Here is a 21,140-nt window from a genome sequence, read left to right as displayed (position 1 = left end):
CATATATCCCCCTTCTTTCAGTGCTGTGGTTTAATGGAAAAGCAATATTTCATGGTAATGACCTCACATTTAAAAATAAGAAATTCAAGCTTCTTTTGAGATTTCTATAGCTCCAGCTAGTCTAACTTTTACTGTTAATTTAGAAAGATCAATGAGAAGCTGTAAAAAATAAAAAGAAGAGATAAATTCACTCTTTAAAATAAAATGGGAATGGGAAATGTTACCCTGTCTGCAAGTAAACACTGCTGAAACTTCACATGCTCTGAGGTGCACTGGGACACTCGATTTCAAGTAGGACCTGATTCAGCTATCATTCAATGCATTTGAAATACTTCCATTGATTTCAGTGGAGTTGAACTGGTCCTCTAAAGGCCAAGCACTAGGTGGCAGTTAGAAGAGGTGCACCTGATCTCAGCCAAGCACCCAGCAGACCCATAGGGAAAACAAAACAGCAGTGGAAGATGGAACTGGGATCAGAAGTCTTTACAGACATTTGATAGCAGAGGCAGAATTAAGGGCCTGATCCTATAAAATGTGGAGCAGCCTAAAGTGGCATTGAATTACTTGAGGCCAGTTAGCAACTCACAGGATCATGCTGTTTATCCACAGCAAAGGTTCGAATTTGATTTGAGGTCTGGGATTTACTTAACCTTGCTCACTCATCCCTAATTAGTCATCATATTTATACCAGGGAACACTTAACATGTGCTCTGCTGCTACTCTATAGTTACCCATCTGAATTATGCCCATCTGAGTTATGACAGGGAAAATTAAGGAAGTGACCGATAGAATGCCTGTGTTCAAAACAGCATGGCCACCAAGTATAAAACAAACAGTATTTAAGGAAGGATGGGATTTTGGTTAAAAGTTTGTCTTGGCTTTGCCACTGACTTCCTGCGGGACCTTAGGTCAGTTTCTCTCTCTGTACCTGAGATCTCCATCCATAAAAGGGGAATAATCCATCCTTTTCCCCCCATTCCTGTCTGTTTTATCTACATTCTGAGCCCTCAGGAGCAGGGACCGCTTCTTGCTATTTATTTATACAGCATGTAGAACAGTGGAGCTTCATTTGCAGTGGGGCCCACAGGCACTACCAAAATATAAATAAATAACACTATTGACAGATAGACATGAATATACAGTTAAATTGTGCTATGAAAAGAATCACCTGGGGGAGGGGGAAGGGGTGAAATTTCAGTGACAGTGTTACCCAGCCACTTCATGTATGTGCATGAAATTGCAAACATCTGCACATGTAAATTAACAACTAGTACAGAAGATCCAATGGGGGAAAATGAGTAAGACAGACTTTGACATTTGCAGGTGTGCAAGTGTTAGACTTGTTAAGTGTATATTTCAAGCACTGACACCTTCAACATGTGTGTGGACATGTGTCTGCCTCTGTAATGTTAAGTATCCAAACCACCTCTATATCCAAGCTTAGTCAAAAAGTGTGGGTTGAAAAATTAACACTTTTCAGATAAGTAACTAGGTTATGTAATACGAAGATTGTTTGAAATATTCTTGTAGAAAATCACATAGTTTAACTGCATTTCATGATAGTGAAAGTCAAGGTTTCTGGAAGTGAAGCCTGCTTTTTATCTAGAGAATTAGTAGTGCCTAGTTTCGACTTGGAGGGACCACTTTTAAGAGTAAAAGTCATTTGGCTCCAGGCCCATTCATTCTTTGTCCCCTCTGTCAAGAATGCCAACAGCAGTAACTATTGTCTGTACAAATACAGATTCTCATACATCCTCACCCTTAATACTCATGGTGGACCACATCTGCCATCAAGGAGTGGGACTTCCCACACCTTCATTTTACATATGCCACCAAACTGTTGTCAGATGACTTTTAATCATCAATAACTTTGGATGGATTTGCGTCAGTGGCCTTCCTGGGAAGGTCCCCTGTTTCATTACCAATCTTGCGCCATCTTTGTAGTTGTAAAGTATACCTTGTGAAAAATGCAAATGCTACCAATACAAACTATCCCATATGTAATACTAATAAAGCTTGAATTTTTCATTGATAATACATCAAGATAGTTAAACTTTATTATCACTGTTGTTATAGCATACTGTACAGCACATTATTGAACCATAACAAGTATGCACATCTTTATTCATATTATGGTATCTACTTGCCAGATATAGTGAAATAGATATTATGAACAACAAAACCCTCTACTGTTAGCACTGAACTCATGGGGAAAAAGTGAGGCTGTCACTGCATTCTTAACACACCTTAGTGTGCCTATATAATGGATACAAAGTGACTAATGTATTGCAAGATTCCTCTGGTCAGTATCCCTTGCTGCTCCCTCTGTCACATTCTTTTGAGTGCAGAAGACAAAAATCACCCTATGGATTTACTGTCTTTCATACACAAAATACATTTCCTGAGGCACTTGGATGAATAAATAATTTAAACAAAGTCAAAAACTTATTGATAAGAACTTGCCTTTAATGACCTTGTTAGGAAATCACTTTGACAGTGGATTTTTTTTCCCCCAGAAACAAGATGCTGGCTAGTCCCTGAATTATTCGCCTACCTTTTTGGCCCCAGGTTTTGTCTTATGTGGAAATTTTAAGGGCCTGATCCAGGTCCCATTGAAACTAAAGGCAAAAGTTCTACTGATTTCAGTAATGTCGTATTGGGCCCCTGTGAACATAGTGAGTGTGTCCATGCTGATTTGCTGCTTCCAAGAAAGCCACATGGGGGGTTTGTCCTGCTGAACAATATAGTCCAGATTCAACCCATTAAGTTAAACCCACACTTAATCTGCTTTGCTAGGTTGGGACCAGAGTGCTCAGCCTTTTGCAGGACTTAGCCCTTTAAAGTATGAGTTAAAATGTTCAGACAATAGAACAAAAGAGTAAACAAGAAGAGTCATTTGCTTAATGGAAATTCCCCACATATATACACACACACACACACTGTGCAAAAGTTCAAAAAAGAACAATCTATGACTGTCCATTAGGAGAGGGCTGTGTGTTACCACACCATTTAGAACATGTTCATAGAATCATAGAATCATAGGACTGGAAGGGACCTCGAGAGGTCATCGAGTCCAGCCCCCCGCCCTCAAGGCGTGCTATGCTTCACACTTAAAATGTATATAAACTTTTAGCCATCTTTCAACTGGACTACACAGTGCACCTGGATATTTGTGTTCTTCATCTGTATTTTTGGTTTGGTATGATTTAATTACTAACATTTGTTTAATTTCATCTCAGGTAAGCCAGTCATTTCTCCCTTTTCTGGTAGCAACGTCACCAGACCCCCACACATATATTCCTTGTTCTCCTACTAAAACAGGATCAGCTTCCCCTGACATGACGTATTGAAACAAAGGGTCAGTCTCTCATATCTTCAAGTCAGTGCAAACACTCCAAAATTTGAACAGCAAAGTCACATACAGGTTGGATCATCCTGCTCCGGCATCCTCAGGACCTGACTAGTCCCAGATGAGGGATGTTGCCGGACCAGAGAAGGTAATTTTAGGCCCCCTCCCTCCAGCCCTGGCCCGGCTGCTGGCCCAATCGGGCTTCCCAGCCCCACCAGGCAACCCAGCTGTGGAGCTCTGGGCTTCCCAGCCTCACCAGACAGCCCAGCTGTGGAGTGCCTGTCTCCTAGCACTGGTGGGTAGCCCACTGCCCTGACAGACCACGGATATTGCTCCCCCCCAGAGTCCTGGTTTAGATAGATTCAGGCACCTGTAGTGTCCTATGAAACATTCTTAAGAGTGAGCAGTAGAAAACGTTAACCAGATTAGTACACTGCATTCAGACTCAAGTGTTCTTAACATTCCAAATTAGCTATCTATTATGTTGGCAGAAAAACATGGCACAATACAGGATCTCTGAGATTAATAAATCACTAAATCATTTTTACTATAAGGTATCTTTTCTCATTTTAAAGAAAAGAAATTATAATTCTTGTTTTTGCAAAGACTCGGTTACACTGAAGCCAAATGGTGGAATAATTCAAAAGTAAAAGTAGCATGAAGTTCTGTTTTTACCTATAGATCATCATAATATAGCTGGCTAGCATAAAATTTTATCCAAGGTGATAACAGTTTTAAATGTAATAATTAAATGTAAATACAGTCCTGCTCCTAAAACAAGAAGAATGCCTTTAAGCTAATATTTATAACAAGAAATGTTTGACTGAGCTCTCTTGTAAATTTTATCATACCCGAGGCAGTTTTCCTCATTCGATTAGCTGAAACACTGAATTTATCCCGAGGCAAACCAGACATCTAGTACAGGCTAAATTCAACAACCGGAGCTTAAATTTGGCTTAATATATCCCCACTTGGATCTGCCTATTTAATTCTCTTTCATATGGTAACAGGGCTTATTCATAGTCTGGACTTGCCACCTGAACAAACTGAACTTCATATCTTATTGTAATAGAATAAGAAAACTTTGCGAAAATAAAAAACTTACTTAATGAAAATCAAATGCAAACTTAGGTTTAAAAAATGTTTTGTAAAGTGTCTATGAGTTTTCCCTAAGGAACACTGATTTTTATGATCATACATTTTTCATACAGACAGATCGGCTTTATAACAGGATACAGCCTGCTACTCCAGAGGGTTTCAGTGACAGCTGCACTTCTGTATTTTAACCACAGTCAAAATTTATGTAGGCTATATTTTCAGAAAATATTTGTACTACTTCTTTGGTCATATTCATTCCTGGTGTAATTTCATTGACTAAGGTCGAACCAACACTTGAAACTAATCCTTGTATAAACAGTGTTTAATTAGTAAAGAGGAAACAGATAATATTCCAACTTCTCCCCCTCCTGAATGCCCATCTAAAAATCTCAGTTTCTTTATTGCAAACACTTAATACCTCCAAGTCAAGGAATGTGTATTTCCTCATTCCCTTAAGTTTTATTGTGGTTTTATTGTGGTTTGTCATTAACTAAATATATAAGAACACTTCATTGAACTTTGATCTCAGCTTCAAGACATGAAGGAGGTTGCCCCACCCACCATTTCTAATAATTTCATAAATTTCATAATTTCACTGAATAGATTAGGACACATTTGGTTAGAGAAATGTTTGGAAGCCTGCAGTAAGGAGAATAATTGGGCAAATGAAAACATTAGCTTGCTTAATAGTACAAATATTTCTAGACAATAGTCATAGACTCATAGAATCACAGCATGGGAAGAGACCTCAGGAGGTCATTAAGTCCAACTTCTCCTAAAAGCAGGACCAACCGCATCCAAATCATCCTAGTCAGGGCTTTGTCAAGCAGGGCCTTAAAAACCTCCAGGGGTGGAGATTCCATCACCTCCCTTGGTAACCCATTCCAGTGCTTCACCACCCTCCCTGGGAAATAGTTTCTTAATATCCAACCTTGCTCTCCTTCACTGGAGCTTAAGACCATCACTCCTTGTTTTGTCATCTGTCACCACTGAAACAGCTTCTCTCCATCCTCTTTAGAATCCCTCTTCAGATAGTTGAAGGCTGCTATCAAATCCCCCATCGCTCTTCTCTTCTGCAGACTAAATAAGCCCCACTCCCTCAGCCTCACCTCACAAGTCATGCTGTGGAAAGGGGACTTGCATAGGAATCAAGTAATATGGGTTCTATTTTATATCTGGAAGCATGTAGAGTCCAAACACGACACACTACACTGTTTGTGGCTAACAAATAACAGTGTCAACAGTAAGACTCAGCTTACACAAATACAGTGTCCCATATGCCTGAACCCCCAGTGTACATTCCCCAAACTATCCACAAAGCTCTCTACATGCCCCAGGAGAGTCCCCCATGTGTATTTTAGCAGTATAGTTTCTTGCTGCCAGACCCTTTCCCTGACACAGTAAAAAGTTCTAGAGGCAATGAGGAAAGGCTTGAACATTCCTCACTGGTTTCTTCCTGCTGGATCATTTCCCATGGCCAGAGCCTTTCACTGTAGCACACAGCTACCCATTGCACAACCAAGCATGAACATCACCTGCCTTCTTTCCCCGTGGCAGGGAGCAATACATGTAGTGTGTCTACTTTCCATGCCACAAGAAGAGTAAATAGAGTCTATTTTCTGTGTGACCTTCAGCAAGCTTCTTCTGCCCACATTTTCCAAGAGATCCCATAATTGAGCATGTTCAACTTAGGGATGTAAGCGAGTAATAGAGTCAACTACTCATTTCCCTCTCCCCCTTCTTCCCCCCCGCCCCCCACTTGCTACTTCTATCAGAGGCAACAGGGGGCGAGGAGAAAGCAGGAGCTGGTGCTGGGGGGAGTTGACTTAAAAGCTGATTCCCCCCCCCCCCCCCCAGCACCATCTCCACGCTGGGAGGGAACAAGGGAGGATGCTACCAATAAACCTCTGCCTGCAGCGGCCCAAGCTGGCTGCGGGCAAAGGCTGCTCTGGAAGCAGCTCCTGTTCACAGTCATGGTTGGCTGTGAACAGTGGTTGTCGCTGGAGCAGCCTCTGCCCTCAGCAGCTGGGGCTGGCTGTGAACAGGGGCTGTTGCCGGAGCTGCCACTGGCCATGGCCAGCCCAGGCCACCACAGATGGGCTGCTTTGCGGCAGCAGCCCCTGTCTGTGGGGGATTTCTGTTTCCCACTGGGACCTCCCACCGACAGGGGCTTCTGGACCCAGTGAGAGCTAGGACTGAGCAATCCCAACTCAGTCCCATCTCGTGCTGGGTTGGAGTGCGACCCCCTGTGTGTCTCCACTGTTTAAATGTAGTAGGGGCCAGCTGCCTGTGCACCCAGGTCTTACTACATTTAACCTGCTGAACCACCGTGGGGGTAGCTCCCGGACCCAGCACAAGTCAGGACTGAGGAAGCCTTTCCTTATCAGCTAACTGTATAGTCAATACAAATGTTATTGACTACATGATTAGTGGATTACCCAGGTCTTAACATCTTTTGTTCAACTTCAGAAACCTCTGGGGAGCCTTATTTTGGATAGACCCCAAATATCACATTTGCCATTTAACCTTGCATATTGTGGAAAAGCTCTGACAGTGCCGCGGGAATCCCGCACTCCTGGGGACAGTATTTGCCTCAGATTCTCACTGTGACCCTCCACATAGCCTCTTCTTTTCCTAGAGGCAAGGGTCACAGCTACTGAGCCCTGCTCATCATATCTAGTCCACAGTGTGGGGCAAAAACCCCTCTGGAGTCCTGCTCTCCCCTTTCAGGGGCAGACTCTGTAGTGGTGTGGGGAGGGCTCGGGGGAACCCGGGCCTGCCCATTACTTCAGGTTCCAGCCCAGGGAGTCTAAGGCAGTGGCAACATACAGGGTTTCTTTACTCCTACTCTGGCAGCTTCTTCCCTGGGTCACTTCCCCAAAACAATCCCTCCCAGCACCTTTCCTTTGGTACCTAAGCAAGTCAGTCCTGCTCCTCCATGGGACTCAGTGTTGCTTGTAGTCCTCAGGTCTCTCACACAGTTCACCTTCTCACTCTAAGACCTTGCATTAAAATGCCTTCCCTGTGGGGAGGCCTTATAAACAAGCCCCAGCAGGCCTTAATGGGTGACCAGTACTCTGATTAGTCTGCTGCTTCCAGCATGCTCTTAATTGGCCCTAGGCGCCCACTTGAATATGCTGCAGTCGGCTCAGCCCCTGTTTACTCAGGGAACAGAAAACTTCACCCAGAGCCTAGTATACCTTCCTTCCATTAGTGTGCAGCAGCCAGCTGCTCTGACTCCCTGTTGTGACTTTGCCGGGGTTTATCATTTTAAAAGAAAAAATATAAATACATTTAGGGAAAAGGTGCAAGTCATGTGGTCACTCAAATGCTTGGCATGTGGCTTATTAGATTCAGGTTTATTTGTTTTATTAATTGGATGGACAGGTAGGTGAATAATGAAGAAAAAAATGGACAGAAGGAATGGAGGGAAGAGGGAAGGTATGAGGGGAAAAGGGAAGAGGAGAGTGTGGGGAGTTCCAGCACCTGACTGCTCAGAGGCCAAAGAAGTTCATGTTTAAGTGTCAGTTGTGACCTCAGGAGGCTGAGTCTGAAGGGTGCTTCAGCTACTGTGTACATGGTGAGGAGGCAAAAGATCTTTTACAGGGCACTCAAGCAGTTTGTATACATCAACCATACTGCTGTATTTTCCTATAAATTTTCCTTACAGCTGAGTCCTTTGAGAAACAAAGTTTAATAATAAATGTAAGCATTTGATCTGTGACCCTTAAAGTCAGTAGGGTTTGGAGCAGGACTTAAATTTATCATGGCTTTGAAAAGTGGTATGGTAAATATGCTTCTGTAGGGTTCTATTTTTATTGTCTCAATTATTTAAAAAATAAATGTATAAAATTCATAATGGTTTTGGTTTCATCCATCAGCCCTTCAAATTCAACCTGAGAATCAAACTGGCTTCATTCTTTTCATGTATTGTCCCCAGTAATAAAGATTCTGGTAGTCAAATTAGTCTTCAGTGATATCCTTGTCTTCTGGGTTACACAAGCTTATGTCATAGGAACTTGTGCAAAGTCAGAAGAAACAGTTCACTCCTAGTCATATTTCTCTGCAGAGTTTAACAGGAGTAGGAGGCAATTAGAAAATATTTTGGTGCAAAAGGAAGTGGATATTATGCTAAACATTTAAGGGAGCATATATTGTTGCAGAAATATGGATCATGTTCTGATCTTTGAGAATAGAAAGTTAATGTAAAGTGTTGCAAATTCAGCCAAAAAAAAAACTATAGGTCTAAAATATTGTTGAAATCTACCTGATTCAAATGTTGCAGCCCAATGTGATTTGGGGAGCTCTAACAGAAGAGAAAATGAAATATTGGAAAAATTCTCCTCTCATATCTCACAATGTTGAGGACAATATTGAGCATTCTCCTATGTGTTATCAGAGTAGGAGCCAAGAATGCCAGTCTTGAGAAGAAGTAGTCTTGATTCCTATGTATGTACATGGCCAGTTGGTTCATGTGATCCAGATAGGAGTGGCTGGTGAAATGAATGAAGTAATAAAAATTAATTAATCTTCTTTGAAAAGTATTTACACAGCTCCTGCACAGTAACCATTTTTCAAAGATAAATCTCTCATTCTCTTTCATTTTTCTTTTCAGAATTCCCAACCCGAGTGCTCTCTATAGATTAATAGGGCACCAAATGTTAGTAATTCAAGTTTTGGAGCATGGAGGGAAGGGAATCTCTCTGAAATCTAAATATTTTCCCCCTCTCTAAAGGCCAGACCCATTTTTTGGAAAATATGCAAAAGTGTTTTCTTCAGAACCCAAGTGCGCTCATTTTGTATGCAAAGTTTCAGCTTAGAGCATAATTTTATGACAGAGGTATGAACCCCTGAAAATTGAGGATTTAGTAGGAATACTGACAGACCTTTACTATGACTAAAGGGCTGCTACTGGCACCACTATAATAATTTTTTGTCTTCATCTTCAGAAGCAAACTATAGAGAACACAAATGCTATAGTTTGACAGAACAGCTATTGCTAGTTCTAGTAAAATATGTAATATATTCCAGAAGACCTAAGGGTTTACTCTCCAATAAGGATGGAAAAAGATGTACATCCCACTGTGAGCTCGCAGTAAGGCTGTTTCATGTAAAAAGTTGGTAATTAGTCCCTGAGTGAATAAAGTAGATGAGATAAGAGATTGGACTTACTGTAGCAACACAACATGTGTTTTCTAGTTGCTAGAATTTAAAGGGTGTATGGGTGGAAGGGTGGTCTATTTCTGCTCATTTTATTTTGCAAGTTTTTAAATCTTAGAAACTAATTTATTATATTAATTTTAAATGTGTACTTTAAAATCTCACTAAGAGATACAAAGTTAGATAGGAGACATATAGACTACAAAAAAATCCAGAATAGGTTGAATAATTTTATAAAAAGCATTGCAGATTTTCTTACTCTACCTGCTAGGTGAATTTTATCCCAGTTGATTTCAGCGTGATGACTGCCACTATGTCCACATAAAACATTAGTGGCCATAGAATCTTTCTTTATTCAGATGGTAAATATGTTTATAGTGAAATCAAATCGCTTTACCTAGAGGTACAATGACAAATGTTAAAAAAATCCCAAAACAACTGATAGAATAAAAGAAAATCAAAATTTAAGTGCCACATTTATAAATAATCAGCTAAACGCACATCAATCAGGAAGCATCAATGAGCCCAATGGTATTATACAACCTGAAAAGCTGAAGACAACTACAGACATACCATACATTTTGTATTTTCCTTTCAGTGTTATTCATCCCAGTACATCCATAAGGGTTCCACAGAAAAGAATGAAGTAAATACTGTATGGTATAGGGATAATGGGCATCACAATGAAGCCTATATCATGATATCAGTGCCCCATAACAATCTTGTATCGATGAAGCCTGTGTTCCTATGATGTCAATGCTTCAATCTCCTGTGCTTTTCTACATTTGTTTGTTACATAATTTGAGAAATGTGGGGGGGTTTCCAAGACCACAGATAATGCTAATTCTTTATGAAGACTACTCCTCTAGAGTAAGTGCATTAAGAAGTATATTTTCAACTTGACTAGCATTGGTGTTTGATGTTGTTGCTAACTGAAGTTATTTATATGGCACTACGAGAGTGAGCATCACTGTTCTATATGAGTTCACTGTGATGAGAAAATCTCAGAGACAGATTCTGCATTCACCTCCATGCAGCCTCCACTAAATTAAATTGAGCCACTGGACGCAAAAAGGGTCACATAGGCATAACTAATGGCACAGGCCACAGGTAGCCCAAGTGTAACTAAGGACAGGGTGCAGCCTCGTTGACTCCAATTGGTACCAGCACATCTGGCAGCAGAATGTGTATCCCAGCAGCACATACTTAGCCTTTAAAAAAAATACAAGAAAAACCCCCTAAGTAGGTAGTGTGTGTATTCTGACTTTGGTTGTGCTTCATCTCTGCTAAGAATTGAGAAGCTGTTTGACATTACAATTGAAAATACATTACATGAGTAACATTTAAGAACATAGAATAGAAGTCATGTGCTCTTTAAAATATTATAATAATTTGACCTAAAATATGGTCTAATCCAAAATCCATTTAAGTAAAAGGATGCCCGGCCTTTTCAATAGGTTTTGGATCAGGTCCACAGTATCTGAAAGCAGCCGTTGTTCAAAAATTACATTTATAAGATGCTGTTTGAAGTACTGATTGTGTAATACAAAATTGTTCATTTAATACAGTCTAACCTGCAGACTCCCTATTTATCTGTTGGTGTATGGGAGTTTCTTACTGCCTCGAATGGGATTGTTCTCCATAACACGGAAAGGGAGGGGGCTGGTAAGAGAGACAGTTATACTGCAAAATGACCAAAGGTGGGGCGGCCACACCAGTAAGACAGTGGTGGGCTGGGGGAGAGGCTCTGAATGTTACTGGCCAGGCCACTGTCCATGGGTAAGGTTCCCATGCTGGGCAGGGTTCCCCACCTCCCATGCTGGTCCCCACACCCCACAGGTCAGGGCTGTCCTTACCAATTATGGGGGCCTATGCAGCTGAGGGCCTCTTCCAGCTTCTGCCAGGGGCTAGATTCTACCCTCCCTCTCCCCTGCCCCCCAACACGTGGCTTCTGCAGGAGGCCTAGGGCTGGCTTCCCTCCCTTCTCCTCCCCTCTCCCCTCATGGCTCTGCTATAGCTAGGAGCCTGGGGCTTCCCTCTCCTTTTCTCTCCCCCCACCCCACACAGCACCTTGCCAACTTCCCTATCCCCCTCACAATCCTGTGCGGCTGCTGCCGGGGGGCTTCCTGCCTCTCCCCTTCTCCAGTTTACCAGGACTCATGGGCTTCTCTGGGAGCAGAGCAGAGCTGCAGGACTCCTCTCTGCCCCAATCTGGCAGCAGATAGCCCTCTGCTGGTCAATAGCAGCATGCAGAGGAGGGGGAAGGGAGAAGTCCTGCAGCACCCATGAACAGACGTCACAGGGTTGTTTAGGGATGCCCAAACTTTTAATGCAGCCCCCACTGCCCCTGCCACACCAACGGCACCGCCCTTGCCATCACAGGTGGCCCCAAGGACCTGCCTCTCCCCAGACTGCGCCACCCCTGCCATTACGGGAGACCCCAATGAGCCTGCCAGATCCCTGCCCTGCACCTCTCCTAACCCCCAAACCCTTGCTCTTGCATTGCCTCACCGCCTATCCCCTACCCTGAGTCATTCCTCACCACTGAACCCTCACTGCTGCCCCCCACACACTAACCCTTTGCTCTGATTCCTACACCCCTACCCTTTACCCTGAGCCCTCACTCCCTGCCCTGACTCCTGCATCCCCACAACCTACCCTCAGCCTTCTCATACCTCCCAAACCCTTGCTCAGACTCTAACCTCCCCACATCCCCACTCCCTGCTCTGATCTCCCACACACACACACTTTCCAACCCCCCTGCCCTGACTCCTGAAGTCTCCACTCTGTTCCCTGACTCCTGCATCCTCCATCCCAAGGCTATGTCTACACTGGCGGCTTCTTGCGCAAGAACATCTTGCACAAGGGTTCTTGTGCAAGAAGTCTTGTGCAAGAAAACGTCCACACTGCCATGTGCACGCTGTGCTTTTGCACAAGAGCTCCCATGGCAGTGTGGACCCTCTCTTGTGCAAGAAAGCTCTGATGGCCATTTTAGCCATAGGGCTTTGTTGCACAAGAAATCCCTGCTGAGTGTCCACACTGCCCTCTTGTGCAAGAGCTCCTGCGCAAGAAAGCTTACACCTGATAAAAAAGAGTGTAGCTCTGGTGCAAGGAGCCCTCTCTTAGCACGCCGTACTGTAAATTTCCTTGTGCAAGAGCGGGTGGGCAGTGTGGACACTCTGCAGATTCTTGCACAAGAACGGCCCTACTTGCGTAAGAAGCCACGAGTGTAGACATAGCCCAAAAGAGTTAAGGCCCAGCAACACCAGGCACATCTGCCAGTGTTTAATAACTAAAGAGCCCAAATCATCCATGCAAAGGAACAAAAAACCAAATGCATAGAAACAGCAAATCCCTAGTGTTGCCATAATCAAACTTCTGAAGACATAGGAAACAGGTAAAAATATAATCAGTGGACTACACAGTAAGTGGGACGTGATGGTCCAGCTTACATTAGCTTCTCGGGTACTCACCAAAGATAAGAACAGAACATAAGAACAGCCATACAGACTCAGCTCAGTATCCTGTCTTCCAACAAGTGCCAATGCCAGGTGCCTCGGAGGGACTGAACAGAGCAGATAATCATCAAAGCTATGGCTAGACTACATTCCTCTTTCGAAAGAGGAATTTAAATGAAGCAAATTGAAAGTGCAAATGAAGCGCAGATGTAAATATCCCACGCTTCATTTGCATATTCGTGTCCGAGCGCTTTTTCGAAAGGTTTTTTTTTCCAAAAGTGAAAGCGCAGTCTGGACGGGGTTCTTTAAAAAAAAACTTTCAAAAGAATCCATACTCCTAAAAAAATGAGGCATTTGGGGTCTTTCGAAAAAGGACATTTTTTCAAAAGAACCCCGTTTAGACTGCACTTTCACTTTTGAAAAACCCTTTTTCGAAAAAGCACTCAGATGCGAAAATGCAAATGAAGCATGGGATATTTAAATCCGCGCTTCATCTGCACTTTCAATTTGCTTCATTTACATTCCTCTTTTGAAAGAGGAATGTAGTTTAGATGTGCCTCAAGTGAGCCATCCCCTGTTGCCCATTCCCACCTCTTACAAATAGAGGTTATGGACACCATCCCTGCCCATCTGAGCTAATAGCCATTGATGGACCTATCCTCCATGAATTTACCTGGTTCTTTTTTGAACCCTGTTAAAGTCCTGGCCTTCACATCCTCTGGCAGGGAGTTCCATAGCTTAACTGTGTGTCATGTGAAGAAATAATTTCTTGTGTTTGTTTTAAACCTGCAGCCTATTAATTTCATTTGGTGCCCCTAGTTCTTGTTTTATGGGAAAGAGTAAATAACTCTTCCTTGTTTATCTTTTATACACATCATGATTTTATAAACCTCTTATATGCTCACTTAGTCATCTCTTTCCCAAACTGAAAAGTCCCAGTTTTATTAATTTCTCAGATAGCATCTGTTTTGAACCCCTAATAATTTTGTTGCCCTTTCTGAACCTTTTCCAGTCCAATGTATCTTTTTTTGAGATGCGGTGACTACATCTGCATGTAGTATTCACGATGTGGGCATACCATAGGTTGATATAGCAGCAATATGATATTTTCTGTCCTATTATGTATTTCTTTCTAAATGATTCCCACCATTCTGTTTGGTGGTTTGTTTGGTTGTTGTTTTTTTTACTTCTGCTGCACATTGTGTAGACATTTTCAGATAACTATCTACAATTACTCTTTCTTGAGTAGTAACATCTAATTTAGGCGCCATCATGTTATATGCATAGTTGGTATTATGTTTTCCAAAATAGATAGCTTTGCATTTACAAACATTGATTTTTATCTGCCATTTTGTTGTCCAGTCACCAAGTATTCGGAGCTCTTCATACGGTCTTCCTGGGGCTTCACTATCTCAAGTGATTTTGTATCTGCATATTTTGCCACCTCCCTGATTACTCCTTTCTCCAAATAATTTATGAATATATTGAATAGGATTGCTCCCAGTACAGATCCCTGTGGAACACCACTAGAGTTACCTCTTCCCATTTTGAAAACTGACAGTTTATTCCTGACCTTTGCTTCCTGTCTTTAATCAGTCCATGAGAGGCTCTTCCCTCTTATTCCATGAAAGCTAATTTTACTTAAGATTAAGATCCCTTTGGTAAGGTATCTCACCAAAGTCAGATGCACTTCTTCTTTATACACCTTTCCTTCCTTACATGCCTGGGATGATATTTGGCAATGGTTTGTCTCCTGCCTATTTGTGATTTTCTGGGAAACCTTGTTTGGTTGGCTACCCATAATTAACAATAAGGCCAACCATGGAAAGTTAGGTCAACCTCTTGCTCATTGCTTCTGATACATCAATGCAGACAGTTCCATGAATACATGAAACCCCAAATCCCCAAAAAAGCTACTTTATAATTTATTTTTCATGCCTGTGTGACTAACTTGCTTGTTACAAGATACAAATTGCAAAAAGTCCCAAACACTGTTGACCATAGATGACTTATTAATGCCTACTCCTGAATTATTTATATCACTTTTGTTATAGGACTTGCTTGGTCTCACCTTTTTGCCTAGCCTGTAATTTATACTGTGTGTTCATCTACTTGCACTTGAAGCATTCTTATCCTTACTCCTACTTATTAAAAGCATTAAAGCACATTCTAACATTAATAGCCTAAAGCTTAAAATAAATTAGGTCAAAGCTTGAGCTCAAGTGCCACATGTATCTCAGACTATTGGTGGATTTGGTGGAGGGGGAGAGCAAACCCCATTTTTGTTCTGAATAATTCCATTCACCTCCCTTCAATAATAAGATCTGAATGAGACTCCAGAAGTAGAAATTCAGTAAATCCCCTGCCTCCTGTGATGGAACAACCAGCACAGGTGAAAATTTGGCCCCTAAGTTCATATTAATTAACGTTGTTATTGTCTTTCTTGTTATCATTCATTTATGTCATAATGTTATGCTGACAACCAAGACAGGTTCTCTCCCTTGACCTCTGAAAACCTGTAGATTAAGATGTTAATTTGACAGCATCTGGAGCATACATGTAAGCAGGATGGTTTAGTTACTCTGAAAATCTGAAAGTATTGTTAGAAACTAAAAACACAAAAAGATCAAGAAATTCAATTAGTGGTGTCAGTTACAGTGAACAGAACTTTAATTTACACTTTTATAAATAATAAGTAAGACCAGCACCTCATTTGAGGATTATAACACTCAGGCTGTGTCTAGACTGGCAAGTTTTTCTGCAAAATCATCTGCTTTTGTGGAAAAACTTGCCAGCTGTCTACACTGGCCGCTTGAATTTCCGGAAAAGCCCTGACGATCTCATGTAAGATTGTCAGGGCTTTTCCGGGAATACTATGCTGCTCCCATTCAGGCAAAAGTCTTTTTCCGAAAGACTTTTGCGCAAAATGGCCAGTGTAGACAGCACAGTACTGTTTTCCGCAAAAAAGCCCCGATCACGAAAATGGCGATCAGGGCTTTTTTGCGGAAAACTGCATCTAGATTGGCAAGGACGCTTTTCTGCAAAAAGTGCTTTTGTGGAAAAGCATCCTGCCAATCTAGACTTGCTTTTCCGAAAATGCTTATAATGGAAAAGTTTTCCGTTAAAAGCATTTTCGGAAAATCATGCCAGTGTAGACGTAGCCTCAATGTAGACATAATGGCTGTGGCTAGACAGGCCAGTTTTTCCAGAAAATCAGCCGCTTTTCCAGAAAAACTTGCCAGCTGTCTACACTGGCCGCTTGAATTTCCGCAAAAGCACTGACTTCCTACTGTAAGAAATCAGTGCTTCTTGCGGAAATACTATTCTGCTCCCGTTCAGGCAAAAGTCCTTTTTGCGCAAAGCTTTTGCATGAAAGGGCCAGTGTAGACACCTCAGATTTGTTTTCCGCAAAAAAGCTCCAATCGCAAAAATGGCGATCGGGGCTTTTTGGCGGAAAAGCTCATCTAGATTGGCAAGGATGCTTTTCCGCAAAAAAGTGCTTTTGTGGCACAGACACTTTTCCAATCTAGACACTCTGTTCCAAAAATGCTTTTAACAGAAAACTTTTCCATTAAAAGCATTTCCGGAAAATCATGCCAATCTAGACGCAGCCTACAAGTATGCCACCAAACTTTTATGGAACTAAGACAGATATAAAAACCATCTCTTTGACATTCCTAGGGAGCTCAGAGGCACTCTATAGTAACTATAGAAAATCATAGGTTGTTAGAATGAACAATTTGATGGTGCCCACCTCACCAATGTGAATGACAGTTGTCCAATAGCAAAGAAAATCAATGTATTGGAATTTACAAAGCACATTCAGCTTAAAGGGCACTAATCTTTTATTCTGTCCAAAGGACATGGGTTTTATTTTATAAAGATCATTAGTCATTGAAATGTATATTTTAGAGAGTTTCTAGTACGGAAGATTATTTTGGCAGTCACTGGAGTGTACCAGATGGTTCATTAGCATAGACTAGACAAGTCAAAGGCTTTCAGAATCATTTAGAAAATGTCAAACAGAAACAAGAATCCTGTCACTTTTTATTAGAATTAACTACATCATACTCTGGACACAGATTTCACCTTGGGTCAAAAAAATTAATACAGAATGATATGAATTGTATAATATACTGGGTTAAAGCTGGTCTTCCTCTGGGGACTCATTTGCTGGCAATATATTATGGTACTCTACTTCAGGAATCTTCAACCTTTCCTTTTGTAAGCTATGAAAGGAGTTGACCTTGCTCAAAATTCATTGGTATCTAATTGAGTTGAAGTATATGCAAAATTTCAATACGACACTTTGCTAGAGTTTTTTGTGCTCATTTTCCCAGGGAAGTTGGAGAATGGATTTATTGAATATTCAGGAGCATGCAAAATATGCTTTTGTCAAGAGAAAAAAAATCCATTAAGTAAAACACTGCTTAATAAACAAGAATTAAAATGCAATTGAAATGTTACTTTCTTTTCCTCCATCAGATGTCAAAAACCTTGAGAACTTCCAGCTTGTGGAAGGTGTTCAGGAACAAGTAAATGCTGCTCTGCTGGACTATACAATGTGCAACTACCCACAACAGACGGACAAATTTGGGCAGCTTCTCCTGCGACTACCAGAAATCCGGGCCATCAGTATGCAGGCCGAAGAATACCTCTACTACAAACACCTAAATGGGGATGTGCCATGTAACAACCTTCTCATTGAAATGCTGCATGCAAAGAGAGCATAAATTATACCCATTAGAGCTTCTGCTTTCAAGAAAATAAATACTCTGAACTGCTCCAAGCAATGCTAATTAAAAACTTGGTTTTAAGACTTTGCAAAATGGTATAATAATCAAATACTTAATAGTAAATAAGTGATGTTATCAGGGTATTTGTATTGCAAACTGTGAATCAAATGCTACACATCCCCAAAGGAATCTGTATAGGACTTTGTACTGGAATGAAACAAACTTACAAGTGGATCTATCACTAATGTCAACATGAAAAAAAAACCCGATTCTTGTGTATTTAACTTTTCTGATCGCCACTATGAAGAAATTTAGGAACAAACTAATCTGTGTTATTAAGCAAATATAGTGGAGAAATTGAGTGCACTAAAATCCTTCATTGTACAACAGGACTTCTAAAACAACTCTAAAGGATGCAAAACTGCACCAAGAACATCTTCAATCATCCTTCCAAGGACCCGACCCTTCCTTCGCCTGTGATAAATGTTGAGGCACCTATTCAGTCTGTAATAAAAGTCTGGAGTAGGCCACATACTGTTTAGAAGCTCCACCAAATCATAAAAGCCTGGTTTTGAATGTCTGTGTCTCAGGCCTGAAAATAGATATTATGAAGAATCTGTTAATAAGTTATATTGACATTCTTAATATGTTCTGAGGTTTTTTGTTTTTTTTTGTGTGTTCATGTAATTAAATCAGGCAGTATCCCTCTTCTATGAGCATTACACGGGATGGCTATAAAACATCACAAAGAGTTGCTCTAAGGCAAATTTGCCAATTCAACCTTGTTTCAATTACAGTGGCAAAAACGTGGCTCTGGCATTGTTGCCCTGGCATTTCTAAGATTTTCATGCCAAATAAGTTTTTGCTGAAGTTTTACAGTCTTTTAACCATCCTGTTGAAAGTTGGTCTCTTTTAAAAATAAAGAAAATTTCCTGCGATTTCAAATGATAACATTGCTAAATAGTGCAAGTCAACAACTAAAGTGCATTTAGCTATGCAAAAAAAAAAAATCAAAATGTATGAGCTGGTGAATTTAAATGTCTTGCTAAGAAATCTTTACAATTACCAATAAAAGAAGAAAGTAAGTTTTAAACACATAATTTAAATCAAATATTTTTGTAAAAAAGTTTGGTAACTTAAAAATATTCTACATGGGTAAAGAAGAGTGATACTGCCATGTCTATGTAGACCAAAGTCTGCTGCAGAACAAATATTGGAGAAGGACAAATAATTACATCTCTATCCAAATGAAGATATCAGTATTATAACATGTAGTGCCACAGTTATGAAAGTCTTGCCTTATTTCATTATACTAAAAGGTAACTGGGCAAATGTGGATCAACATATGTTTAAAACAGAGTATTAATACTTTACATTTTAAAAGCCTAGTGTTTACATTCTTTAGGTCCTGTGGGAAAAAAAATCTGTGATAAGATTGCAAAGAAGTGATTCCCTTAGTGTTGCTTTCTGATTGGTAATTATTTTACCAGTACTGAATTACTGTATGTCGTGAGACACTAAAATCAAAAAGGGAATCTCATTTAGACTTTAATTTTTTGAGATTATCGGCTGCACAATCACTTGTAGAAACTGTATAAACTCCTAATCCCTTAATTTTTTTCATGAAGATTGCTGGCTTTTGAATAGTTTATTTATATTGTATATCATAGTTTCCACTGTAGACAATTATGATGCTAATTTATTGGTCCTTGGTTTCATCTTTATATAAGATATAGCCAGAATGAAGAAGCCAAATATGTGTGTTTACTGTAGCATGTCTTCAAGTTAGTGGAACATAGTTCAGGGACATACAAAGGTCTTTACAAATTAAAATCACTCACTTGATTAAATGTCTGTAAATCTTCATAATCCTAAATGTAGTTTATTTAAATCTATTGTAAATTATGTGACTTGTAGCTTCTTCTGTTTTATGTGAATTTAACATGGTGCATTCTTATCTTAAATTCTTTTCCAAACATTGTACATTGTATACCAAAGACATCAGTTATTAGTATAAAACAGATTATTTTAATCACCTGTATTAATCACCTCTAATACTCTGTCCATGTGTAGGGTACAAACCTAGCTAAGTCTAGTGTCAGCAGCACCTAGAAGTCTGTCTCATTATGGAACACCACTCATGCTGTTTTACAGCTCAAATGTAATATGAAAACATTTCATTTGGGTACCATGTATAGTCAATAGGGATGGAAGCATTACGTGGAAAACACAAAACAGCTCTGCTTATAGAAAGTAAGATAGGAATGGCGTTTGAGCGCGGTGGTGAAATTGCTGTGGTCACATCTGTACAACATGGGGAAAATATTTATTTTCTTTTTCGAGTGTTCGTATTCTGTAAATTCTTGATTTGTTTTTATGGAAACACTACAGTGAACCTCACTGAATATTAAAGCTTAAAAATAAATCAAAATGTGTTGTTTTCTAACTGTATACACAGCACCATTATCTATATACAGGACTAGAGGATGTAAAATATAACAATTTTCATACAAGTTAATGGGAATAGTTTCAGATAAACTGTAACATATATTAGCAGAATCTGTGGTTCCAAGAATCTCTTCAGATTGCCCAAAGTTTTCAAATAAAAATCTCCCTAAGTTAATGGTTAACTACTTTGTAACCAGACATTTACTTATGACTGCCTTATTGTTTACAGGACATATTAGTAAAAGCAGACTGAACTATAAAGGTTTTGGCTTGGCTGGTTTATAATACTTCTGTGTTTGTAAGCAGACAATCTGTAACATTTAATATTTGTTTTACAGATGTTCTGCAGATGCCTTGGATTTGAATCCATGCAACTTTTAGAATGTGCAGTTTAGTGACTTGTTGAAGTTCTCTTACTGTATCAGTGAAATACCTATTGTCATGTCAGTTCTTGGCAGGAGTTATGCATCACCAATGGATTTTTTCCAGTATTTCAATAAATATTGATATGCCCATCCTGATTATTTTAAAATTGTTTTTATGATAATCCCATTGCATTAGATGTGCATTCCTAATCAAATAAAAATCAATTACTCAAGCAGAAGTTTAAAAATACCAAACTAAATTTGATGTAAAAAAGAATATACATTTGCATGTATTCAACACTAAATTCAGAATCTCATGATGAACACGGTGTAGATGCCTAGGCTGAACGCAATACACGTGACTAGGAAGAGTGGATACGATAAAACAGTTCAAAATAGCATGCATTAGTTTTTAGGTACATGGTTATATATGTAATCTTAAACAGCATTCTTAGTTTTGTAATAGCAGTTTGATATTCAAGTCTGATATTTAACTACAAAGGATTAAGCAATGCATTAATGAGGG

The 21,140-nt window shown here is 40.2% G+C and overlaps 1 protein-coding gene across 4 annotated transcripts in view; it reads left to right on the top strand.

Moving 5' to 3' along the window:
- NR5A2 (nuclear receptor subfamily 5 group A member 2) overlaps positions 1-20,766 on the top strand; it is a 125,302-nt gene extending 104,536 nt beyond the window's left edge. For all 4 annotated transcript variants that reach the window (XM_006135394.4, XM_075936680.1, XM_075936681.1 and 1 more), the window contains one exon: positions 17,551-20,766. In XM_006135394.4, the coding sequence (XP_006135456.1) occupies positions 17,551-17,798 (248 nt within the window). In that variant the 3' untranslated portion in view covers positions 17,799-20,766. The remainder of the gene's footprint in view (positions 1-17,550) is intronic.
- Positions 20,767-21,140: the final 374 nt, after the last annotated feature.

The sequence above is a fragment of the Pelodiscus sinensis genome, chromosome 9 (assembly GCF_049634645.1).
Source record: "Pelodiscus sinensis isolate JC-2024 chromosome 9, ASM4963464v1, whole genome shotgun sequence".
NCBI classification, from domain to species: Eukaryota; Metazoa; Chordata; order Testudines; family Trionychidae; genus Pelodiscus; species Pelodiscus sinensis.
Note: the sequence above shows the minus strand (reverse complement) of the source record. Positions and strands in the feature narration are given on the sequence as shown.